This window comes from Gilbertella persicaria, assembly GCF_025201335.1.
Source record: "Gilbertella persicaria strain CBS 190.32 chromosome Unknown B0P05scaffold_29, whole genome shotgun sequence".
Classification (NCBI taxonomy): domain Eukaryota; kingdom Fungi; phylum Mucoromycota; class Mucoromycetes; order Mucorales; family Choanephoraceae; genus Gilbertella; species Gilbertella persicaria.
In genome coordinates, this window is record NW_026251990.1 from 152424 (window position 1) to 171306 (window position 18883).

The 18883-nt window shown below is 38.7% G+C and overlaps 9 protein-coding genes across 9 annotated transcripts; 5 read left to right on the top strand and 4 right to left on the bottom strand.

Annotated features, from left to right (window-relative positions):
• Positions 1-58: 58 nt before the first annotated feature.
• B0P05DRAFT_548550 (uncharacterized protein) lies at positions 59-1140 on the bottom strand. Its single transcript, XM_051579038.1, has 4 exons — positions 579-1140; positions 373-522; positions 233-307; positions 59-184 (listed from the first exon to the last, which is right to left on the bottom strand). Exons 1-4 carry the CDS (start codon positions 807-809, stop codon positions 164-166), a joined length of 477 nt encoding a protein of 158 aa, XP_051433183.1. The 5' UTR covers positions 810-1140; the 3' UTR covers positions 59-163.
• A 386-nt stretch (positions 1141-1526) lies between these two features.
• On the top strand, positions 1527-3621 carry B0P05DRAFT_572993 (malic enzyme; the record flags this gene model as incomplete). Its single annotated transcript, XM_051581475.1, has 6 exons — positions 1527-1932; positions 1970-2193; positions 2264-2447; positions 2491-2550; positions 2606-3276; positions 3325-3621. 6 exons carry the CDS (start codon positions 1527-1529, stop codon positions 3619-3621), a joined length of 1842 nt encoding a protein of 613 aa, XP_051433184.1.
• Positions 3622-3646: 25 nt separating this feature from the next.
• On the bottom strand, positions 3647-7284 carry B0P05DRAFT_473531 (Metalloenzyme, LuxS/M16 peptidase-like protein; the record flags this gene model as incomplete). Its single annotated transcript, XM_051574737.1, has 8 exons — positions 3647-5452; positions 5520-5908; positions 5980-6145; positions 6195-6284; positions 6330-6442; positions 6493-6711; positions 6759-7023; positions 7069-7284. 8 exons carry the CDS (start codon positions 7282-7284, stop codon positions 3647-3649), a joined length of 3264 nt encoding a protein of 1087 aa, XP_051433185.1.
• Positions 7285-7684: 400 nt separating this feature from the next.
• On the top strand, positions 7685-9156 carry B0P05DRAFT_160962 (regulator of chromosome condensation 1/beta-lactamase-inhibitor protein II). The gene has a single exon (XM_051573113.1). It carries the CDS (start codon positions 7696-7698, stop codon positions 8698-8700), a length of 1005 nt encoding a protein of 334 aa, XP_051433186.1. The 5' UTR covers positions 7685-7695; the 3' UTR covers positions 8701-9156.
• B0P05DRAFT_588730 (2-dehydropantoate 2-reductase) lies at positions 8935-10072 on the top strand (the record flags this gene model as incomplete). The annotated part of the gene is made up of 5 exons (XM_051582684.1): positions 8935-8962; positions 9007-9162; positions 9201-9609; positions 9652-9861; positions 9910-10072. The coding sequence occupies 5 exons, from the start codon at positions 8935-8937 to the stop codon at positions 10070-10072; spliced, it is 966 nt and encodes a 321-aa protein (XP_051433187.1).
• Positions 10073-10204: 132 nt separating this feature from the next.
• Positions 10205-11282, bottom strand: B0P05DRAFT_548566 (40S ribosomal protein S29). The gene is made up of 3 exons (XM_051579039.1): positions 10815-11282; positions 10372-10471; positions 10205-10315 (listed from the first exon to the last, which is right to left on the bottom strand). Exons 1-3 carry the CDS (start codon positions 10874-10876, stop codon positions 10307-10309), a joined length of 171 nt encoding a protein of 56 aa, XP_051433188.1. The 5' UTR covers positions 10877-11282; the 3' UTR covers positions 10205-10306.
• On the top strand, positions 11232-13339 carry B0P05DRAFT_548575 (Ribophorin I). Its single transcript, XM_051579040.1, has 6 exons — positions 11232-11696; positions 11754-11957; positions 12005-12250; positions 12295-12669; positions 12725-13048; positions 13106-13339. Exons 1-5 carry the CDS (start codon positions 11416-11418, stop codon positions 12870-12872), a joined length of 1254 nt encoding a protein of 417 aa, XP_051433189.1. The 5' UTR covers positions 11232-11415; the 3' UTR covers positions 12873-13048; positions 13106-13339.
• Positions 13339-15055, top strand: B0P05DRAFT_548580 (eukaryotic translation initiation factor 2 subunit gamma). Its single transcript, XM_051579041.1, has 6 exons — positions 13339-13453; positions 13524-13585; positions 13645-13849; positions 13903-13925; positions 13985-14913; positions 14968-15055. Exons 1-6 carry the CDS (start codon positions 13369-13371, stop codon positions 15023-15025), a joined length of 1362 nt encoding a protein of 453 aa, XP_051433190.1. The 5' UTR covers positions 13339-13368; the 3' UTR covers positions 15026-15055.
• Positions 15056-17267, bottom strand: B0P05DRAFT_548585 (P-loop containing nucleoside triphosphate hydrolase protein). The gene is made up of 6 exons (XM_051579042.1): positions 17169-17267; positions 16993-17129; positions 16585-16930; positions 16396-16531; positions 15216-16353; positions 15056-15169 (listed from the first exon to the last, which is right to left on the bottom strand). The coding sequence occupies exons 2-6, from the start codon at positions 17118-17120 to the stop codon at positions 15088-15090; spliced, it is 1830 nt and encodes a 609-aa protein (XP_051433191.1). The 5' UTR covers positions 17121-17129; positions 17169-17267; the 3' UTR covers positions 15056-15087.
• Positions 17268-18883: the final 1616 nt, after the last annotated feature.

Below are 18883 nucleotides of genomic sequence, written 5' to 3' on the forward strand. Positions count from 1 at the left end.
TTCCTGCTGGATTGTACAAGGAATACAAGTCCGCCCACCTCTCCTTCTATGGAATCAAGTCACATACAACATACTCAAAGCTTTATTCTCTTTATGATTGCCTAAATGCTAAAGTAGTTTGATTCTTTCTTTCTTTTTTTTATTTTTATTATTACTACAATATCTATTGATCACCAGCACGAGCCTATATTGAAACATGAGTCATTACGTCCGTTTTCCTTGAGATACTTACACCGCGGGGACGAATATCACCCTCACGAGCACCGAATTCTTCAGTCAAACCATTGTAAGGATAAGTACGCTTGACCTATATACATATATAAATGTACCAAATCAGTATCCATGGATACCATTGTCATTCAATTGACTTACAGCAGGGCTTTCGGGATAAGTCTTGTAGACAATGCCAGAAACACCAGCAAGGATACCGAAAGCAAGAGCAAGTTGAGCAGCAGCCTTACGGGGACTATAGGTGTGAAGATCAGGAGCCCAGACACCCATAATTTCGTCTTCTTCATGAAGCTACGATGCATGTCAGCTTTAAGGTCAATAGTTGCTTTGTGTTTTTTTCTACTTACAGGCTCACCAAAGTTACGTTTGTCTTGAGGATCGTCCCAGCCAAAAGGACCTCTTTCTTGTGCACTAATACGAGGCAAGTTGGGATAATCACCAATTTGAGGATCTTGAACAACTTCACCGGTACTCAAGGTGGATTGAGGACGGACAGAAGTAATAGTGATAGGTTGACGGGTAACGTTCATCATGGCGCGAACATTCAAGGCACGTTGTGTAGCTGTACGGAAGGCCATTGTACTGAGAGTGGGGTGTGTAAGTTAAGAAAAGAAATTAAGATATGGCTCTATTTCAATTTCCCCTTCTCTGTGTGTATGTGTGCTTGTATGTATATGCCTCCACCAAAAAAAAGAAAAAATTGCCCCTAGCCAGTAAACTACACGTCACGCTAATCATGACATCACACTTTTTTTTTGTTTTGCTTTATTCTTCTTGAACTACAGTTGGAAGCTAGAAGTGAGCTTACAACTCTATCCATCTTTACACTCCAGTGCTGTATAATTCAATTCAATAGTCAAAAACAACAACAACACGAAAGGAATTTGCATAGCATGTTACATAGTTGTGTGTTTTTTTTTTTTTTTTTTTTTTTTTTTTTTTTTACTACAAGGACCTAGAGCCATTAATTATGTAAACATTTTACTTCAAACTGTTCTACCAACTCTTTTTTATTATAGATTCTGTTATTCAAAGTAATGTTATGCAAAGTATTTGTACAGAATAATTTGTTATGCAAAGATTCTTTTTTTTTCTCTACAGAAAATGTGTTACGCCAAGGCAAAAAAAAAAAAAAAAAAAAAAAAAAAAAAAAAAAAAAAAAAAAGATCAGTAAAAGGAGAAGATAAGCTCATTGTTTATTCAGGTACATACGTATATTATACATCACTATTTTTAAGCTAAAATAAAATAAAAAAAAAACTGGCCTTTTTTTTCTTTTTCTTTTCTCTCACACCATGTTATCTGCCAAAAAGACAGTTACTTGTTTACTTTCTCGATACAGACATCGTATCCTACCAAGAAACTTTAGTACTTCATTTGAGGCTGATCCTCGACACGACAAGACAGTCCATGTGATGCATTCAAGAGGAGTCAATATTCTTCATGATCCTTTGTTATCGAAAGGCACTGCTTTCAGTATTGCTGAGCGAGAACGCCTGTCCATTCGTGGTCTTGTGCCTCCTCGTTGCCAAGAAATGGAGAAACAGTTATTGCGTGTGAAGCGTAACTTGGATGCTTGCGAAACTCCTTTATCAAAGTTTGTCTTTTTAGCTGCTTTACATGACCGTAATGAAACATTGTACTACAAGCTACTTATGGAACATCTTGACGAATTGGCTGGCATTATCTATACACCTACAGGTAATCAAAGAACTATCTTCTTTTGTGTTTAACGTAGCATATACACCAGTGGGTCTTGCAAGTCAAATGTCGCATTCTATTTATCGTCGTTCACGAGGCATGTATTTCTCTACGCAAGATCGTGGACAAATGTCGGCCATGGTATATAACTGGCCCCACGATCAAGTGGACGTGATTGTCGTGACAGATGGTTCAAGAGTCTTGGGCTTGGGTGATTTAGGTGCTAATGGTATGCAGATCCCTATTGGTAAATTAAGTTTGGTAAGTGAAAAACCACACACACACACATATATATATATATATATATTGACACATCATATTGGTAAATTAGTACGTGGCTGCCGGTGGTATTCGACCCAGAGCTGTGTTGCCTGTCGTTTTGGACGTGGGTACCAATAACCAGGAACTCTTGAATGATCCACTTTACCTCGGCATGGGACACCCTCGACTTGAAGGTGAAGATTATTATTCCTTTGTCGATGAATGGGTGACTGCCATTACGAGTCGATGGCCAAGTAAGATAGATGCTTTAACACGCACTTCTCACACGATGGATAGATACATTAATCCAGTTTGAAGATTTCAAGTACCCCCATGCTTATAATCTATTAGTCAAATGTAAACATATAAACAAACATGCTATTTTACTCACTTTTTTTTTTGGGGGAATTAGATCGTAACCGTATTACTTGTTTCAATGATGACATTCAATCGACATCCTCCATTACATTGGCTGGTATTTTAGCCTCATTAAAAGCAAGGGGCAAAAAGCAAGAAGATTTATCCGACGAAAGAATTGTGTGTGTGGGTGCAGGTTCTGCTGGTGTAGGTGTCTGTGAAGGCATCGTTGACTGCATTGTTGCTCAAGGACGTGTCAAGAGTCGAGAAGAAGCCTATTCTAAAATCTATATGCTTGATCAATACGGATTGCTTGGTAACCCTACACTTCGTGACAAACAAGAAGATAAACACAACAAGCATTTCAAGGCAAGGCCGGCCGAATTGGACGAAAGACAATATTATTATGTAAAGCATCACTTGAAGGATCAAATGAGTTTAGAGCAATTAATCAAGAAAATCAAGCCTACAGTCTTGCTTGGCTTGACAGGTATTCGTGGTGTCTTTACAGAAGAAGCTGTTAGGGAAATGGCTAAACATCATGAAAAGCCTGTTATTTTCCCATTGAGCAATCCAGATACACATGCAGAATGTACAGCTGAAGAAGCCTTTCAATGGACAGAGGGAAGAGCCATTTTTGCTTCAGGAAGTCCATTCAAAGATGTACAATTACCTAATGGTAAAATTGGAAAAACAAATCAGTGTAACAATTCCTACAGTTTTCCTGTAAGTATACATAAGATAGATCAAGCTTATAGACAAATCATATGATAGGGAGTTGGATTAGGTATCACCGTGGCTCGAGCAACAAGAGTGTCCCCCAATATGTTTTTGGAAACAGCACGTACGATCGCAGACATGGCTACGCCTGAACAACTCAAGGAAGGTGTTCTTTTCCCTGGCGTGAGCCAATTGAGAGAGGTAGCTTTGAATGTAGGTACCAAGGTCTGTGAGGTTGCATTTGAAGAAGGCGTTGCTACTGCTCGATTAGAAGAAGGTGAAGTTCTGAGCGAAGTCGTCAAAAGCTGTGCTTATCAACCTGAGTATGTTCCATTGGTGTATCAACCATAGATCTTTATTACAATAAATACACGTATTAGAATTGGATTAAAGGAACGGCAGCAGGGCTTAATTCTACACTATTCTTAAATTCAATCACATTGTCAATCATGCGGTTCCCTTGAGGAAGCTGAGTATGATCTCTAGTGGATGTGCTGGCGGAGGTAGAGACTTCAGGTGCCTGGCCATTGACCATGGATAATCGGCGGGCCGTCTTTTGGTTATCGACCGTCACAAATGATCCGTCGCCGGTATCTGATTCACGCATGGCAATCATCAATTTAGCCATCAAGGACTCAATTTCAGTCTCATCTGCCTTGCTTTCATCAGCCAACAAATCACGCAAATTGGCTTCAATACTGGCTTCGCCAGCATCTCCCTTTTCTACAGCAGAGCGAACATCGTCAATACTAAGTCGAGTGACACCTTGAGACACTAAGCAGGTGTGCAATGAGTCAATATCGACCTTGAACTTGGGTTGCGTGGCTGTCTTTTGGGACTGAATATGCACAGATAGTTTGCGAGCATGAGGGGATTGAGGATCAATGTATTCAGACATGAAATCCAACAAGTCTTGCTTCTCAATCAAGCGCAATTCTTTGATATCTGTCTCTACTTGATCAAACTCATAATAACCTGAATGAATATGTGTCCAGTATTTACTTCCTTCTTGACCCAAGTTCTTGTCTTTTTCAAGCTTTTTGGCAATCAAGGATTGTACCTGAGCCTTGTATTCTGCAGGTGTCATGTTTTCAATGATCGTTTTAAGCTTCATCAAGAATTCTTCAATGCGGTTTTCCAAGTAGATAGTGTCGCGTTCACTTTGCAAGATAAAACGCAAGCCCATGGACCCTGTTTGTTTGCGGACACCACTAAAGACCAAATAGCCCAATTGTTCCTTGGTACGCAACTGATCAAAACAAGGTTCTTGAGCAATCTGGGCCAACAGACTGAGTTTAGCACGCAATGTGGTCTGAGTCACATTGCCTACTTGAATCAAATACTCAATGCCCGAATTGACATTGTTGGGGTCTTCTACGTCACGTCGATAGACCCATTTGGACCCCTTGGGCAACATCAAGCTATGATGACTGACAAGTTGGCTAGGCAAGAGCGCTTTTGGCTTGAGTGTGTCCATGACATGCATCAGCATCTTTTGAGCATCTTCCTTAAACAAGTTACCATGCACAAGTGCTTCCATATGCAAATGAGAAAGTAGGTCAGGATAGAACGACTGAATGTCTTCAGCTGTCACATGATCGAGTTCTTGTAGTTTCTCAGCGTTGGTCCACATCTTGTCCTGTGTGAGATAAGAGAGGTAGTAAAGCGCATGTTGATAAGGTGGTTCAAGTGAGAAGTTCTTGTAAGATCGACGCAACTGGTCTTTTAATAGCTTGAATCGTTCAGGATCGACTTGGAAATCACGCATCTTTTGAACGACTTTTTCAAGCAAGACGGGCAATTTATCATTGTAGCCTCCCATGGCAAGCAACATGCCTTCCAGTTGATTTTCAATGTTGTAGCATAGGCCTGCTACTTCAGCATCATAAGCGTATTCGTTGAGTGAATCTTTAAGTAAGTCTGTGTACAATCGCGTCTTGACACAGTTGATAGGTGTTGCATAAGCCAAAGGAGAGCGAAACAAGATCCATACATTAGCGCGGGGAACCCAGAACGTATCGTCCTTCTTGTGCCATAAGCGCATCATGGGTGTGTTTTCAATCAGTTCAGGTCGCTTAGCAGGCGTATCGACGTGTGTCTTGAACGTCTCAAACTGAGTAGGAATAAATGCATTAGTGTCAGGCAAAGCTAGCAAGGGGTCATGGTCAAGGTGCTTTAGAGACTAAGTACAAGTTAGATACAAATCAAGCCCAACACATCATTATATATATATATATATATATATATACCTCGACTAATGCACTATCAAAATCAACTACATTGTATTCGGTGCCATACCACATTTCACGCTGCGTGTATTCAATACCCTGAGGAGGTGTTTGACTAGCTAACATGATACGGAAATTGTCTGGACGTAGCCATTCAAGATTCTCTTTGATCAAATCAGGGTTGTATTCACGGATCAGACCAGGACCACTGAGGACAAAGTGAGGAGGGTAGCCATGTTGCATCAATCCAGCCAAACGAGAGGTGTATTGAGAAGGAGGGTACTTTTCCTTGAACCGAAATGCTAATGAAGCCAAGGATTGGACTTCTTCAAATAGACGTGCTTGAACACCTTCTCTTTTTAAGAGATCAAGGTATTTAAAGATAGTCAAGATCACATCCCGATAATGAGCTATTTTTTTTTTTTGTTAGTTTGTTTATGCAACACATGAGTTTGACATCTACATATATCTAATTACTTACTTAAGCCTTGTTCAGTAAGATCAACACTGATACGCATGAACTCAAATCCAATACCACCATGAATGGTGCCTACTTGAAGGTAATTTGCCCAACCATTCTTCTTGAGTAAGGACAGAATCGAACCACGACCCTCATGACCAATCAAACGAGAAAGGTATCGACCAGGCTAAGTGAAGTGTGTGAACATCATGAAGCAATTCTATCACTCATTTTACCTGAACAGCATACAATGGTCTTTGGTCAGGGAAAGGAAAAGTCATTTCCAAAGAACGAACATCTTTGACAGGCTTAACAAAGATTTGTTTCTATAGAAAATAGGTCAGAAAGACAGAGAGTATTAAAAGGGTTACCATGAGTTCATTTTTTGTAAGAGGATGACCAGAGAAACTAGGGGGATTAATGTTTTTGTTGCGTACATTTTGGAATTTTTCAACTGCCCATGCTGTTAACTGATCAAGAGATTCTAACAAAAGGGTTTTAATAGGCTTCTTTCTGTTGTTTTTTTTTTTTTACCTCTTCCAAGAATACAAAGTTTCATGATATTAGCAGAGTAATAATGATCATGAAATTTAAGTAATTCCTCTCGAATATCTTGACCATTCTTTTTGGGGTTTTCATACAATGTCTCGAGATTACCTGTGCCAAAATGACAATAAGGGTGATCTGGGTTACTGAGTGATTTTTCAAGTTGGAACATGCGCCAACTATCCTGTTGTCGGTTCTTTTTGTGTTCTATATACAATACCATGTCAACAAAATAAAATTGTCTGATAGTTTACCTGAATCAACGGCCTTTAGCTCTCGTTCTGTACAACTATCTGAGAATAAAGGACTGATAAAGAACTGAGCAAATCTATCCAAAGCGCCTTCCAAGTACTCTTGTCCTACTTCAAAATAATAATTGGTGTCTTCCACACCCGTAAAGGCATTTGAGAAGCCCGAGTGTTCGGACAGATACTGACTGTAGTCGTTTTCTTTAGGATACTTTTCTGTTCCCATAAACAATAAATGCTCACAAAAATGAGCAAGACCTTGTAAATCAGCCTATAACACAATCAGTGCTTGTTCCATGACACGCATATTACTTACAGGGTCACTAATATGACCAACATGAACATCCAAAGCAGCACTTGACTTGTCTGTGTCTTTGTCGTGTACTAAGAGTACTTGGAGATCATTAGAAGCAAGTTTGATGAGACGGTAAGAACGATCATCATTGTCTGACTTTTCTAAAGAGCGAACAAAAGTCCAATAGTTGCCGTTGGAAGCAAGCTCCCAGTCAGATGAAGAAGTGGTGGTTGACATGGATCTAAAAGCAAATAGTCTTGAGGCTGACGTAGTATGATGATTATGCAAAAAGTGACTATGAAAAGTGATAAGTAAAACATGAAAAAGAAAGACAGAAAGAGTAAACAACAAACTTTGTAAAGCAAGTCTATATTACAATCTAAAAAAGCGAGGAAAAGGATAAAAAAGCCTTTGCATTCAAATTCCCAAATATTTATTTAAAAGAAATGGACACGCATACACTTAGCGCGTGCACGAACATCGCCTTTATAAAAAAAAATAGAAAAGACAGTCCGTGAGAGCCAGATAGTTTTCTATGACCGCGCATTTAGATAGGATTCACATGAGGAACAGAGTGGCAAGAAGTTAAAATTCAGATCCAATGAAAATCAATGAAAGCAAAGTGATGCATCTTTTTTTTTTTTTTGAATGTCAAAGCTCTATGCATTTGGTTCTAATGGCCAAGGTCAACTAGGCGTAGGTCATATAGAAGACTTAAATACACCCACACCATGTATAGGTATTCCTGAAAATGAGGCAATAAAAAAGATTTCAAGTGGTGGTAATCACACTGCGATTGTCACAACCCATGGTCATCTCTATATGACAGGCATGTCTCAACGAGGTGAAGGCCCTATGAAAACCCTGCGTCAAGAATGGACTGTCTTTCAAAGACGATTTACTGATCATGTATGGAAAGACGTGTCGTGTGGTTGGGCATTTACTCTCATGTTGACAACCCATGGTACTTTATTTGGCACAGGTACCAGTCGATGGCATGAACTGACAGGACCTAGCACAGAAGAGCTAGTAGAAATCAAAGGACTGAAGTCTATTGAATCTGTTGCTTGTGGTTGGCGTCATGCTGTTGCATTAGATAAAGAAGGCAATGTGTATGGTTGGGGCTGGGGTAAACATAATCAGTTGGGTCCCTTGACAACAACGCCTATAGACAAGAAGAAGGATATTCGAGATATACAAAAAATAGCCATGCCTCAGCCTATTGTTCAAGTCGCTTGTGGACACTTACACACACTCTTGCTTGGAAAAGATGGAACTGTCTATGCATTTGGATCCAATAAATATGGTCAATTGGACAATGTACCTCCAAAAGCCATCTGGATTGATGCTGGGTGGCATCATAATGCTGCTTTGTTAAACAAACAAGGCGATTTAGTTCTATGGGGAAGAAACGATCATTATCAATTAAGCAAGTATCCTTCACTGCAAGATGTGAAACAAGTAGCTTGTGGATCAGAACATACGCTCATCATTCGAGCCAAAGATGAGCAAGTATTGGCTTGGGGATGGAATGAGCATGGCAACTGTACTTCTTCACAAGATGATGTTCATGATCCCCTTACTGTTCTTACAGAAAAAGCCAGTTTAGTGGCTGCAGGATGTGCTACTTCATGGATTATTGTTACTGTGTAACTCTCACATGACACTTTCTCTTTATTAAAGAAAAAACAGGGGCATTTCTTTCTTCTCTCTCTCTTTCTCTTGATGTTCAGTCTTTATCGTGGGATTCCGTCCTCTTTCATTCGGAAGAAATTACCCGCTCGTCAAATCAACGCATTAGACGGACAAGCAATCAAGATTACTCATTTTGTGTACCAGAATAAACTCCATTTTTTCTCTTGTAAACCTTTTTCTACCCTTGTCGACATGTCTTCTCAACCTCGTATTTTAAATGGTAAGTGAATACATTCTATTTAAAGAAATTGACCCATTTCTTAGTTGGCACAGGTGCTGTGGGTGCAATCTACTCATGGCGACTGGCCAAGTCTTGTCTTGTCACTACTGTCTGTCGTTCTAATTATGAAATAATCAGACAACATGGGTTTCAAATTGATTCTGCAAAGTTTGGCAAAGATATCTTTCGTCCACATAAAGGTAAGCCATGATGTAATATTAAACTCATTTCAATAAAGTGGTTCGCCATGTTAGCGAATGTGTTTCTGAAGAGCCTTATGATTATATTTTGGTCACCATGAAAGCCCTTCCTGAATGCTATAATGTAGCAGACATCATTGCTCCTGCTGTGTCTGAAAAGACAACCATTGTCTTGATCCAAAATGGCTTAGGTGTAGAAGAGCCCATCATTGAACGCTTTCCTAATAACCCTATTGTGTCTATTGTGGCCTATATTGGTACATCTCAAACAGGTCTTGGTCAAATCAAGATGGTTGGGAAAGAATCGTTGGTGGTTGGTAAATACCATGCTGCCAAAACAGATTCAGACAAGCAGCGAGAAGCCTTGATTGAGTTGTTCAAGAAGGGTGATGTCGATGTTCAAGTAGTAGATGATGTGGAACGTGTACGTTGGCAAAAACTGTTTTGGTAAATGATGATCACATTAGGCAATCCACTCATCTTAGACAGGAATGCTGCTTTCTCTCCTGTCTGTGCCATGACAGGCATGAACACAACAGAATGTCTGAATAATCCGGAGGCCATGAAGAGTGTCAAAAAAGTGATGGGTGAAGTGATAGATGCTGCTATTGCCAATGGTTATGATTTTAATCATGATGAACAAATGAACATTATGATCTCTCGAACAGAAGCTACAGCACAAAACTATAAACCCTCTATGTAAGTCATTATTGAAGACAAAAAACAAAAGACTTATCATACCCATAGGCAATTGGATAAAGAGCGTTCAAGTCCTATGGAAATAGAAGTTATTCTCGGTACTCCATTAAAGAGAGCAAAAGCCAAAGGTTTAAATGTACCCTTTTTAGAAAGTATTCATGCTCTTTGTAGTGCTGCCAATGCTCATATCATGAATCAAAACAAGAAATAAACAACTCTATTTGAAGTGTTGATCTTTTCTTTTACCAAGTAGATCATTTCTTTGCATAAAAGAAGTTTATAAAGAACAATCATCATCATAAGTATACACATACACATACACACAAATAACATAAAGATACACCTTCTATGCCATAGTTTCTTGTTTTGGCTTTTATTGAATAAAATGCTCAAAATACGATCATGTTAGAAGGAAAGTACAGACGTATGGAAACAGTGTTCCATTTTAACGGTACTATAGAAAGGATAAGTCAACTTATAAAAAAATAACAATGTATGTTTTTTTTTTACCTTGTGGAAACCAATGTCGTTGGCGTATTCGCGGAAACATTGACGACAGATGTTGAGGTTGTACTTGCGGATCAAACCAGCACGGTGAGCGCAGACACGGCTATCATAAAGAGAGAGAAAAAAAATTAATGATACACAGCCCGAGAAAAAAATTTTTTTTATGTTTTGTTCATCGTGTCAAACCATCATGAGGATAACAAGACGTCTATGATGAAGCCCACGAAAGACAATGCAATAGTACAAATATTTATCACTGAAACGAGCTGTTATCCCAAAGTTGCTTTGGCATAGAGAGTGTTTGCTTTTTTTTTTTTTTTTGTACATAGCGTTGTTTTTTCGGTGGCTTGTAAAACGTCTTTTTTTTTTCCTCTGCACCAGATGCAACCATGGGTTACAAAGGGTTTGAACAACAAAAACGTGTCAAGAAAAGGAGATTTGCTTACCATTGACGAGAGCCTTTACCGAAGGTCTTGGGGTGAGAGTTCCAAACGTTGCTGTGAGCCATGTTGTAAGTTCTGTTTGCAAATGCGGAAAAGAGGAAGAAATCACTCGTACTTGGGCGCTATCTTCTTTTCCGCCCCCAATTTTTTTCAATGACCGCTTTGCCCTTTCATCAAAAACCAAAAAGCAGTCCTTATTTTAAAAAGATCAACTCGTTCAGGAAGCATAGATCAAAAAGCATAGATGAAATAAGGCAATCCAATCAAGAGATATGATACCTTTTTCCTATAATGAATGATTACATAGCTCTTTGGCCCTACGACAGACTATAATCATGTATTTTTTTTCCATGTAAATAAGTTTATTTTGCCTTTTCACAACCAAACTTATCCACTGGAAACAAGCTTCCTCTGCAGTTGAAAAAAGAAAAAAGAAAAAGTAATAATGTTAGTATGATTTAAAGAAGTGCCTTTTTTTTTATTAGTTTATTATTCTTGGGTGCAATGATGTGTGACGTATTTTGATTGGCTAGAAAACAGTTAATTTGAAATCCAAAGACACCTTCATCTCTTTGTTCCTTTCATTTTCGATAATACGCGGGCCATGTTTTCTGTCCGTTTTGTATTTCTTTTATGCTGCCTCTGTAGCTTAACATGGGCTTTCCCAAAACAATTTGAAAACGTAAAAGTTATTCGCGTCATTGAAGTCGATAGTGGTATTGCTCGTGAAGATGTGGGTGTTCGAGCCAAGAATGTCGATAACCAACCTGCTTCCGACTACTATTTCTACTTGCCTCAGATTGTTACTGACAATGCTGCCTCGATCTCTGCTTTTTTGAGAAAGCAAAAGACAGAACTTGATGTTGTTTTTCAACAAGTGGAAGAGTATGTTGTGCTATCCTACACTATGGATATATTAACGCGTTTTTATTTTTATTTTAGTGGCATGAATGTTTACAAGGTTACTTTGAACGAAGCAGTGAAGCCTCAGGAAGACGTCTTGCTTGGTATCAAGGTCGCATATACCCACGTAATTAAACCTATGCCTACCAAATTACCTCAGGTTGCACGTCAACATACAATTTATGCATACAACTCTTATTTCCTTTCTCCTTATGTCACTAAGGAAGTCAAGACCACACTTCAGTAAGTTTTATCCTAATACAACAACATTGACTGATAGAGCACAATAGGACACCCAGTAAAGGTATTGTCAGCCATACTGCTGCTGAAGGAAAGAGTACAGTCAATAATAACAAGGTTACTCTCGGTCCTTATTTCGATATTGCACCCTCTTCCTTTGAACTTGCTACCTGTCACTTTGAAAACCCTAAACCTTTACTCACTATCACTCAACTTGAACGTGATATTGAAGTCTCTCATTGGGGCAAGAATTTAGCTGTAGAGGAACATTATGCTTTGCGTAACGATGGTGCTAGGTATTAATAATAATCTAATTGCTTGGCATTCATTTTTGGGATAGTCTTGAAACCGATTTCAGTCGAGTGCAGTACATGATGACAGCTCATATTCATGAGCAGACCAATGTCTGGAAGGGTCTTCGGTTCAATTTACCTGCTGGTGCTCGTGATGCTTATTATCGTGATGAAGTTGGTAATGTATCTACTTCTAACTTTAGAGTGGAGCCTACGAAGGCTGTGTTGGAAATCAAGCCTCGTTTCCCATTGTTTGGTGGTTGGAACACAACTTGGTATCAAGGATTCAATACTGATCTTGGTGCTTATGTCCATAAGACCAAGACGGGTAAATATATCTTGAATGTCAAATTTGTTGAGAATGTTCAAGACATGACAATCAATAAGGCTGTTGTTCGAATTGTCTTGCCTGAAGGATCCAAGTAAATAGTGGTCATCTTTTCTTTATATATATATTGACCTTGTTTCTTTTGATAGGCATGTCAAAGTCACTGCACCTTTTGATCTTGATGCTAAGGAAATCACTAGCCACTTTACTTATTTTGATTCTACTGGTCGTACTATGGTTGTCTTGGAAAAGAAGAACGTTGTCAAGGAACATGAATTGCCTATTCAGGTATTTTAAGATGAAAAAAAAACAAAAATTATGCAAAAAGCTCATTTTTTTTGGGGGATGGATAGATTGAATATGACTATTCTTTCTTGTCTCTTTTGCAGAAACCACTTGTGGCTTCTTTTGTCTTTTTCGTCTTCTTTGCTACCAGTATTGTGATTAACAGAATGTCCTTTACGATTGGAAAGGTAAAAATGGAACCATATATATGAAAATGCTAATTTTTTTATTATTATTATCATAAGACTTCCAAGAAGACAGAGTAAATACTGTATCTTTTTTTTTTCTTTCTTTTTCTCTTTCTTGCATCTTTTAAATTATAGTAATATAAAAAGATTTGCTTATGGAATACGCTAATTGTACCTGAGATGTGAATGGCACAGTCAACTGAACAGTACTCGTCAAAGTGACTGCTTCTTTCTTGACGAACCTCTTTAATTTTTTTTATTTTTCGATGACATATCCTTTCATAGAGCTTTTTTTTTTCTTCCTCTTATTTTAGTAAAATATGACTGACGCAGTGAACATTGATGTCACCAAGTTGACACCTTTATCTCATGAAGTTATTTCCAAACAAGCTACCATCAATATTGGTAAGGCTAACTATAAGAAAAAAAAAAGGGAATTGTTTGTTTAAAAAAAATTTTTTTTACTACTGTATAGGTACTATTGGTCACGTAGCTCACGGTAAATCAACTGTCGTTAAAGCCATTTCTGGTGTTCAAGTAAATACTTGAAAAAATTAGAAATAATACCCAAACTCACTGTTTTATGTGTTGTATAGACTGTTCGTTTCAAGAATGAAATGGAAAGAAACATTACAATCAAGTTGGGTTATGCCAATGCAAAGATTTTTAAGTGTACCAATTCCGAGTGTCCCAGACCCGGTTGTTACAAGTCTTATGGTTCTGCCAAAGAAGACAATCCCATGTGTGAACGCTCTGGTTGTGGTGGCACTATGGAACTTGTGCGTCATATTTCATTTGTTGGTAAGTACACTCATAAAAAAACAACGAAATAGATATTCATACATTTTAACTAGATTGTCCTGGTCACGATATTCTTGTAATTATATGCCAAATGAAAAAAAAAGGAGAGTGTACGTATGTTAATCTTCTCTATAGATGACAACCATGTTGTCAGGTGCAGCTGTCATGGATGCAGCACTTTTGTTGATTGCCGGCAATGAATCTTGTCCTCAACCTCAAACTTCCGAACATCTTGCAGCTATTGAAATCATGAAACTCGAACATGTCATCATTCTTCAAAACAAGGTTGATCTTGTCAAGAAAGAAGCCGCACACGAACAACACCAAGACATTCTCGCCTTTGTGAAGGGTACTGTTGCTGACGGTGCACCTATTGTTCCCATCTCTGCCCAACTTAAATACAACATTGATGCTGTCAACGAATACATCACGAAAAAGATTCCAGTTCCTGTTCGTGATTTTTCTGCTGTTCCTAGATTGATTGTGATTCGTTCTTTTGATATCAATAAACCCGGTGCAGATGTCAACAACCTTCAAGGTGGTGTTGCTGGTGGTTCTATTTTGAAGGGTGTCCTCAAGATTGGTGATGATATTGAAGTACGTCCTGGTGTCATTATCAAGGATGCTGAAGGTCGTATTCGTGCCCGTCCTATTTTATCCAAGATTTTAACTTTGGCTGCCGAAACAAACAAGTTGGAATTCGCTGTTCCCGGTGGTTTGATTGGTGTTGGTACTCAAATGGATCCTACCTTGTGTCGTGGTGATCGTTTGGTGGGTCAAGTATTGGGTTATCCAGGTACTTTACCTTCTATCTACACAGAACTTGAAATCTCTTATTTCTTGTTGCGTCGTTTGTTGGGTGTCAAGACAGACGATAAAAAGCAAGCCAAGGTTGCTAAATTGGCCAAGGGTGAATTGCTCTTGGTCAATATTGGTTCTGTTTCTACCGGTGGTCGTGTTGTTGGTGTCAAGGCTGATCTTGCCAAGATTGTTTTGACTGGTCCTACTTGTACTGAAGTCGGTGATAAGGTTGCTATTTCTAGAAAGATTGAAAGACACTGGCGGTAAGTTTTTAGTTTTACATGTAGCTTATGATTGACTTTTATATATATATATAGTCTTATTGGTTGGGGTAAGATTAAGCGTGGTACTGTTCTGGAAGCAGAAGCAAATTAAAGTACATATATAAAATAAAATAAAAAAAAGTAGCCTGTACAATGATTGAAAGTAGTTCATTTCTAAAACCAACTTGTCTTACTTTGTCGACTGACATATCCTGTGCCGCCGCCATAAGAAGAAGCATAATGTTGTGTAGGATAACTAGCAAGAAATTAGTCAATGAACACTTTTTTTTTGAGATACTGACTCATCATCATAGCCTATCTTGTTTGACCCTCTATATTCATGATGGCGCACTCTATAATCTCTTGTCACTCCTCGTCCTCGTCCTCGTCCTCCACGACGACTGTAGGTTTCACGCACAATACCTTCAAGCCAGTGAGGAATATCTTGCTTTGCTTCCTTTAACAAATCGATTAAATCGCGAGCCATGTTCTTGTTGCCTCGATTGAAAAATGCTGTGGCGACACCGACATTACCTGCACGGCCCGTACGCCCAATACGATGCACATAATCATCAATGTCTGTAGGTAAATCATACGAAATAACATGCGTCACATTAGGAATATCTAATCCTCGAGCAGCAACAGCCGTGGCTACCATGATAGGTGCTTTTCCTGACCGAAAAGCCTCCAGTGCATTCTCACGTTCGCGCTGAGACCGATCACCATGAATGGATGTGACAGGGAACCGTTGATGGATCAAGAAATCACTTAGAGTATCTGCCATACGTTTTGTTTCGACAAAGATCAGAGTAAGCCCCTTCTGAGGCGCGGAAGACAAGATATCCAGTAACACCGATCGTTTATCTTGATCTTCTACATACTCGAATTTCTGTGTGATGTTTTCTGATGTAGCACCCACACGGCCAACAGACAAAAAGATGTAGTCTTTCAGAAAGTCATGCGCTAGAATCTGAATGTTTTTAGGAAAAGTGGCAGAAAACATGAGAGTTTGACGATGGTTGGCATCAGGCATATCTTCGCCTTGAACAATACGACGAATTTGAGGTTCAAATCCCATATCCAGCATACGATCTGCTTCATCTAAAATTAAGAAGCGAACCTTAGCCAGAGAGATACGGGCTCGTTCAATCAAATCCACAAGACGGCCTGGTGTGGCTACCAAAACATCACAGCCGTAACTGATTTGGCGCAACTGTTGGCCAATATCTGCACCGCCATAGGCTACACAGGGGCGCACCCAAGATCTGTAAGCGAATTTCTTGGCTTCCTCAAAGATTTGAGAGGCTAATTCACGCGTAGGTGCTAGAACAAGTGCTTCTGGGTAAGCTTTATGAGGACGGTATATACCAGTTGTTGTTGGTCCCTTTTCAAACATGCTGGACAATATAGGAAACAAGAAACCAGCTGTCTTTCCCGAGCCTAAAGGAGAGTTAAATGCTGATGTGTAAGCCTGTTACTTGCCTGTTTGAGCACAGGCCATTAAATCACGATGGTTTATCACAATAGGAATGGATGCTTTCTGTACAGGCGTAGGCTTTGTGTACCTTGCCAATTCAATGTTACTTAGTAAATGAGTGTCCATGGGTGGCGAAGTAAACTATACAAGTCGTCAATGCAACGCAGTAAACTTGATTTTTTTTCTTCTCTTACTTCTTCAATCAAAGGAGGCACATCTTTACCAGAAACTTCAATTGGAATGTTGTCATATTTGTCAAAATTGATGCCTATATGTAATATTTTTTTGTCTTCAGCAGTACCGAACAATTCTCTTTCTACATGAGGATTGCGCGGTCCAACGCGATGAACCCCGTCTCTCCAATGACCTGAATGATCTCTTTTAGTAGATTGATATCGCTGGTAATTTCCACGAGGACGATAGCCACCATACGATCCTCGTTCATCAAATTGATATTGGTTTCCAAAACTAGAGCTACTCGAACTACGAGTACTCCATCCTCTTTTGGGACGATCATAATCCGAATATTCATCTCTCCAGCTAGAATGAAGCATGAATGGATGCCCAATTTTAATTTTTTTCTCTTTTTTTTTTTTTTTTACCTTGGTCTAGAAGAAGAAGGTCGATTCCAACTATCTATATCTTTATCATGGCTGTATGCTTTAGTACGATGATGAGGAGGAATATACGCTGCGCTTTGTTGCTGTACAGTGTTTGGGTGAATGCCCATGCCAGCTAACTCCCCAATATAAGTACGATATGTATACATATTTCTTACCAAATCGCTGACTTAAGTTATCATTATTCATCTTTGCAAAATCCAACGAAAGAAAAAAGGAAAAAAAAAATTGAGAATGGAAGCAGGTGATCATCAAAATGTCAAAAAGGTCTTGGTAAATAAGTCGGAGCTTATAGTGAGCATGTTTATCTACCTACTTTTATATGCATAAAATACTTTGCCCTTTATGATCATTCAATGGACTGTATTGTGCAACGTATTCGGTATTTAAACGATGTCAATTCGCAATCTTGTTTTATTGAAGTCATTGTTGTATCGTTCATCATTATGAAAATGGAGACAGATCAAAGAAGTTTAGTGCTTTTCTCTCTTTCTTTCTTTTTTCTGTAGGACTTTATATTAAAAATTATTGTATAAATCAAGGCATTACTTGAGGTGCCCATTCTAGTTACAAATTCCTATTGACGAGGCTTCCTAATGCCTCAAAGTATAAATGACGACTAATAAGCATGGACTATTTCAACAAAAAAAAACGAAAACGGGTAAACTAGTGACTGTGTGCTTTATTTCTTAGAAATTATACTGAATAAAGAGAAGCCTTTATTGCTCAAGTTTTTTATTAAATACAAAAACTTACTGATGCTGCAACTGAAATCCTCAAAAGTGTTCAAAGCACAGGTCTTGGTTTCCTTTTAAAAAAACCCCATTTTAAAGCACAGACTTCATATTAAGTATTCAGAATACAACAAAATCGAGGTATATGTTTAGAATACTGTATTGGAATCATCAGAGTCTTCACTGGTAAGCTTTTGGAATAGCCTGCAAGTGAAGAGGCTAGCACCAAAGCGAATGGTAGTACGACCATGGTGTCAGTGGTCTCCAGGTCTAAAAAGACTTCTCTTGGTGTTTCTGTGCTTGATTTAAAGATAACTACAATTGTGCAATATTGCTTAATAGATATCAGGGATGAGGCTAATATTCCTGTCTTTGATATGTCTCGTCTCGTTGAATACAGAAGAAAGAGTTTGGCGTGTGTTAAAAACCACTCACTTACCGATCAACAACTACTCTCCTTATCAAACATTGTATTCCTTGCCCAGTCCATTCATTTAGAGTTTGTTGGCCCTCTTTGATATCAAAAATGCCTTCATTACTTATGCCACCAATAACAAGACTCTCCTTTTCTTCCGTACACTCCTTAATCTTGCTGAAAACTCACAATTTTCCCTTTTCTTTGTCATATTCGTTTCCGAAATTGTTCCTGTCACCCTCGATACGTCCGAAATGTACCTTCTTTGTTCATCCATTCTATAATCTGTGACCTCACCAGATCCTCTCCTTCCATTGTGTTACATTCCTCGAACAAGATGCCTTTGAAAGCGAGCACTACCGACAATCGTATGGATTTCCGATAGAAATGCCGGACCTTTTTCTCAAAACGATGTTCGGATCGAAAGACCCCGTGACTTTGTCTTATATATAATCTATATAACATACATTTTTTTTCAAAATTGAAAATCCGACATTAGGATTCACGTGCTGGCACGAGAATCCTTCCTCTGTCAAGTTGCAAGTTCGATACGACACTTGTCTTGATACGTCTGGGTTGAAAAGTTTAACATGATGAATTGCAATTTTTCATGTCTTACACTTCATTGTGATGGGGACGTACTAAATGCAGCCTTCCTTCTGAAAGACTTTTTTTTTCCTTCTTTTAATTTTGCTGTTATAGAGATTGCAGTGCTACAGGACAA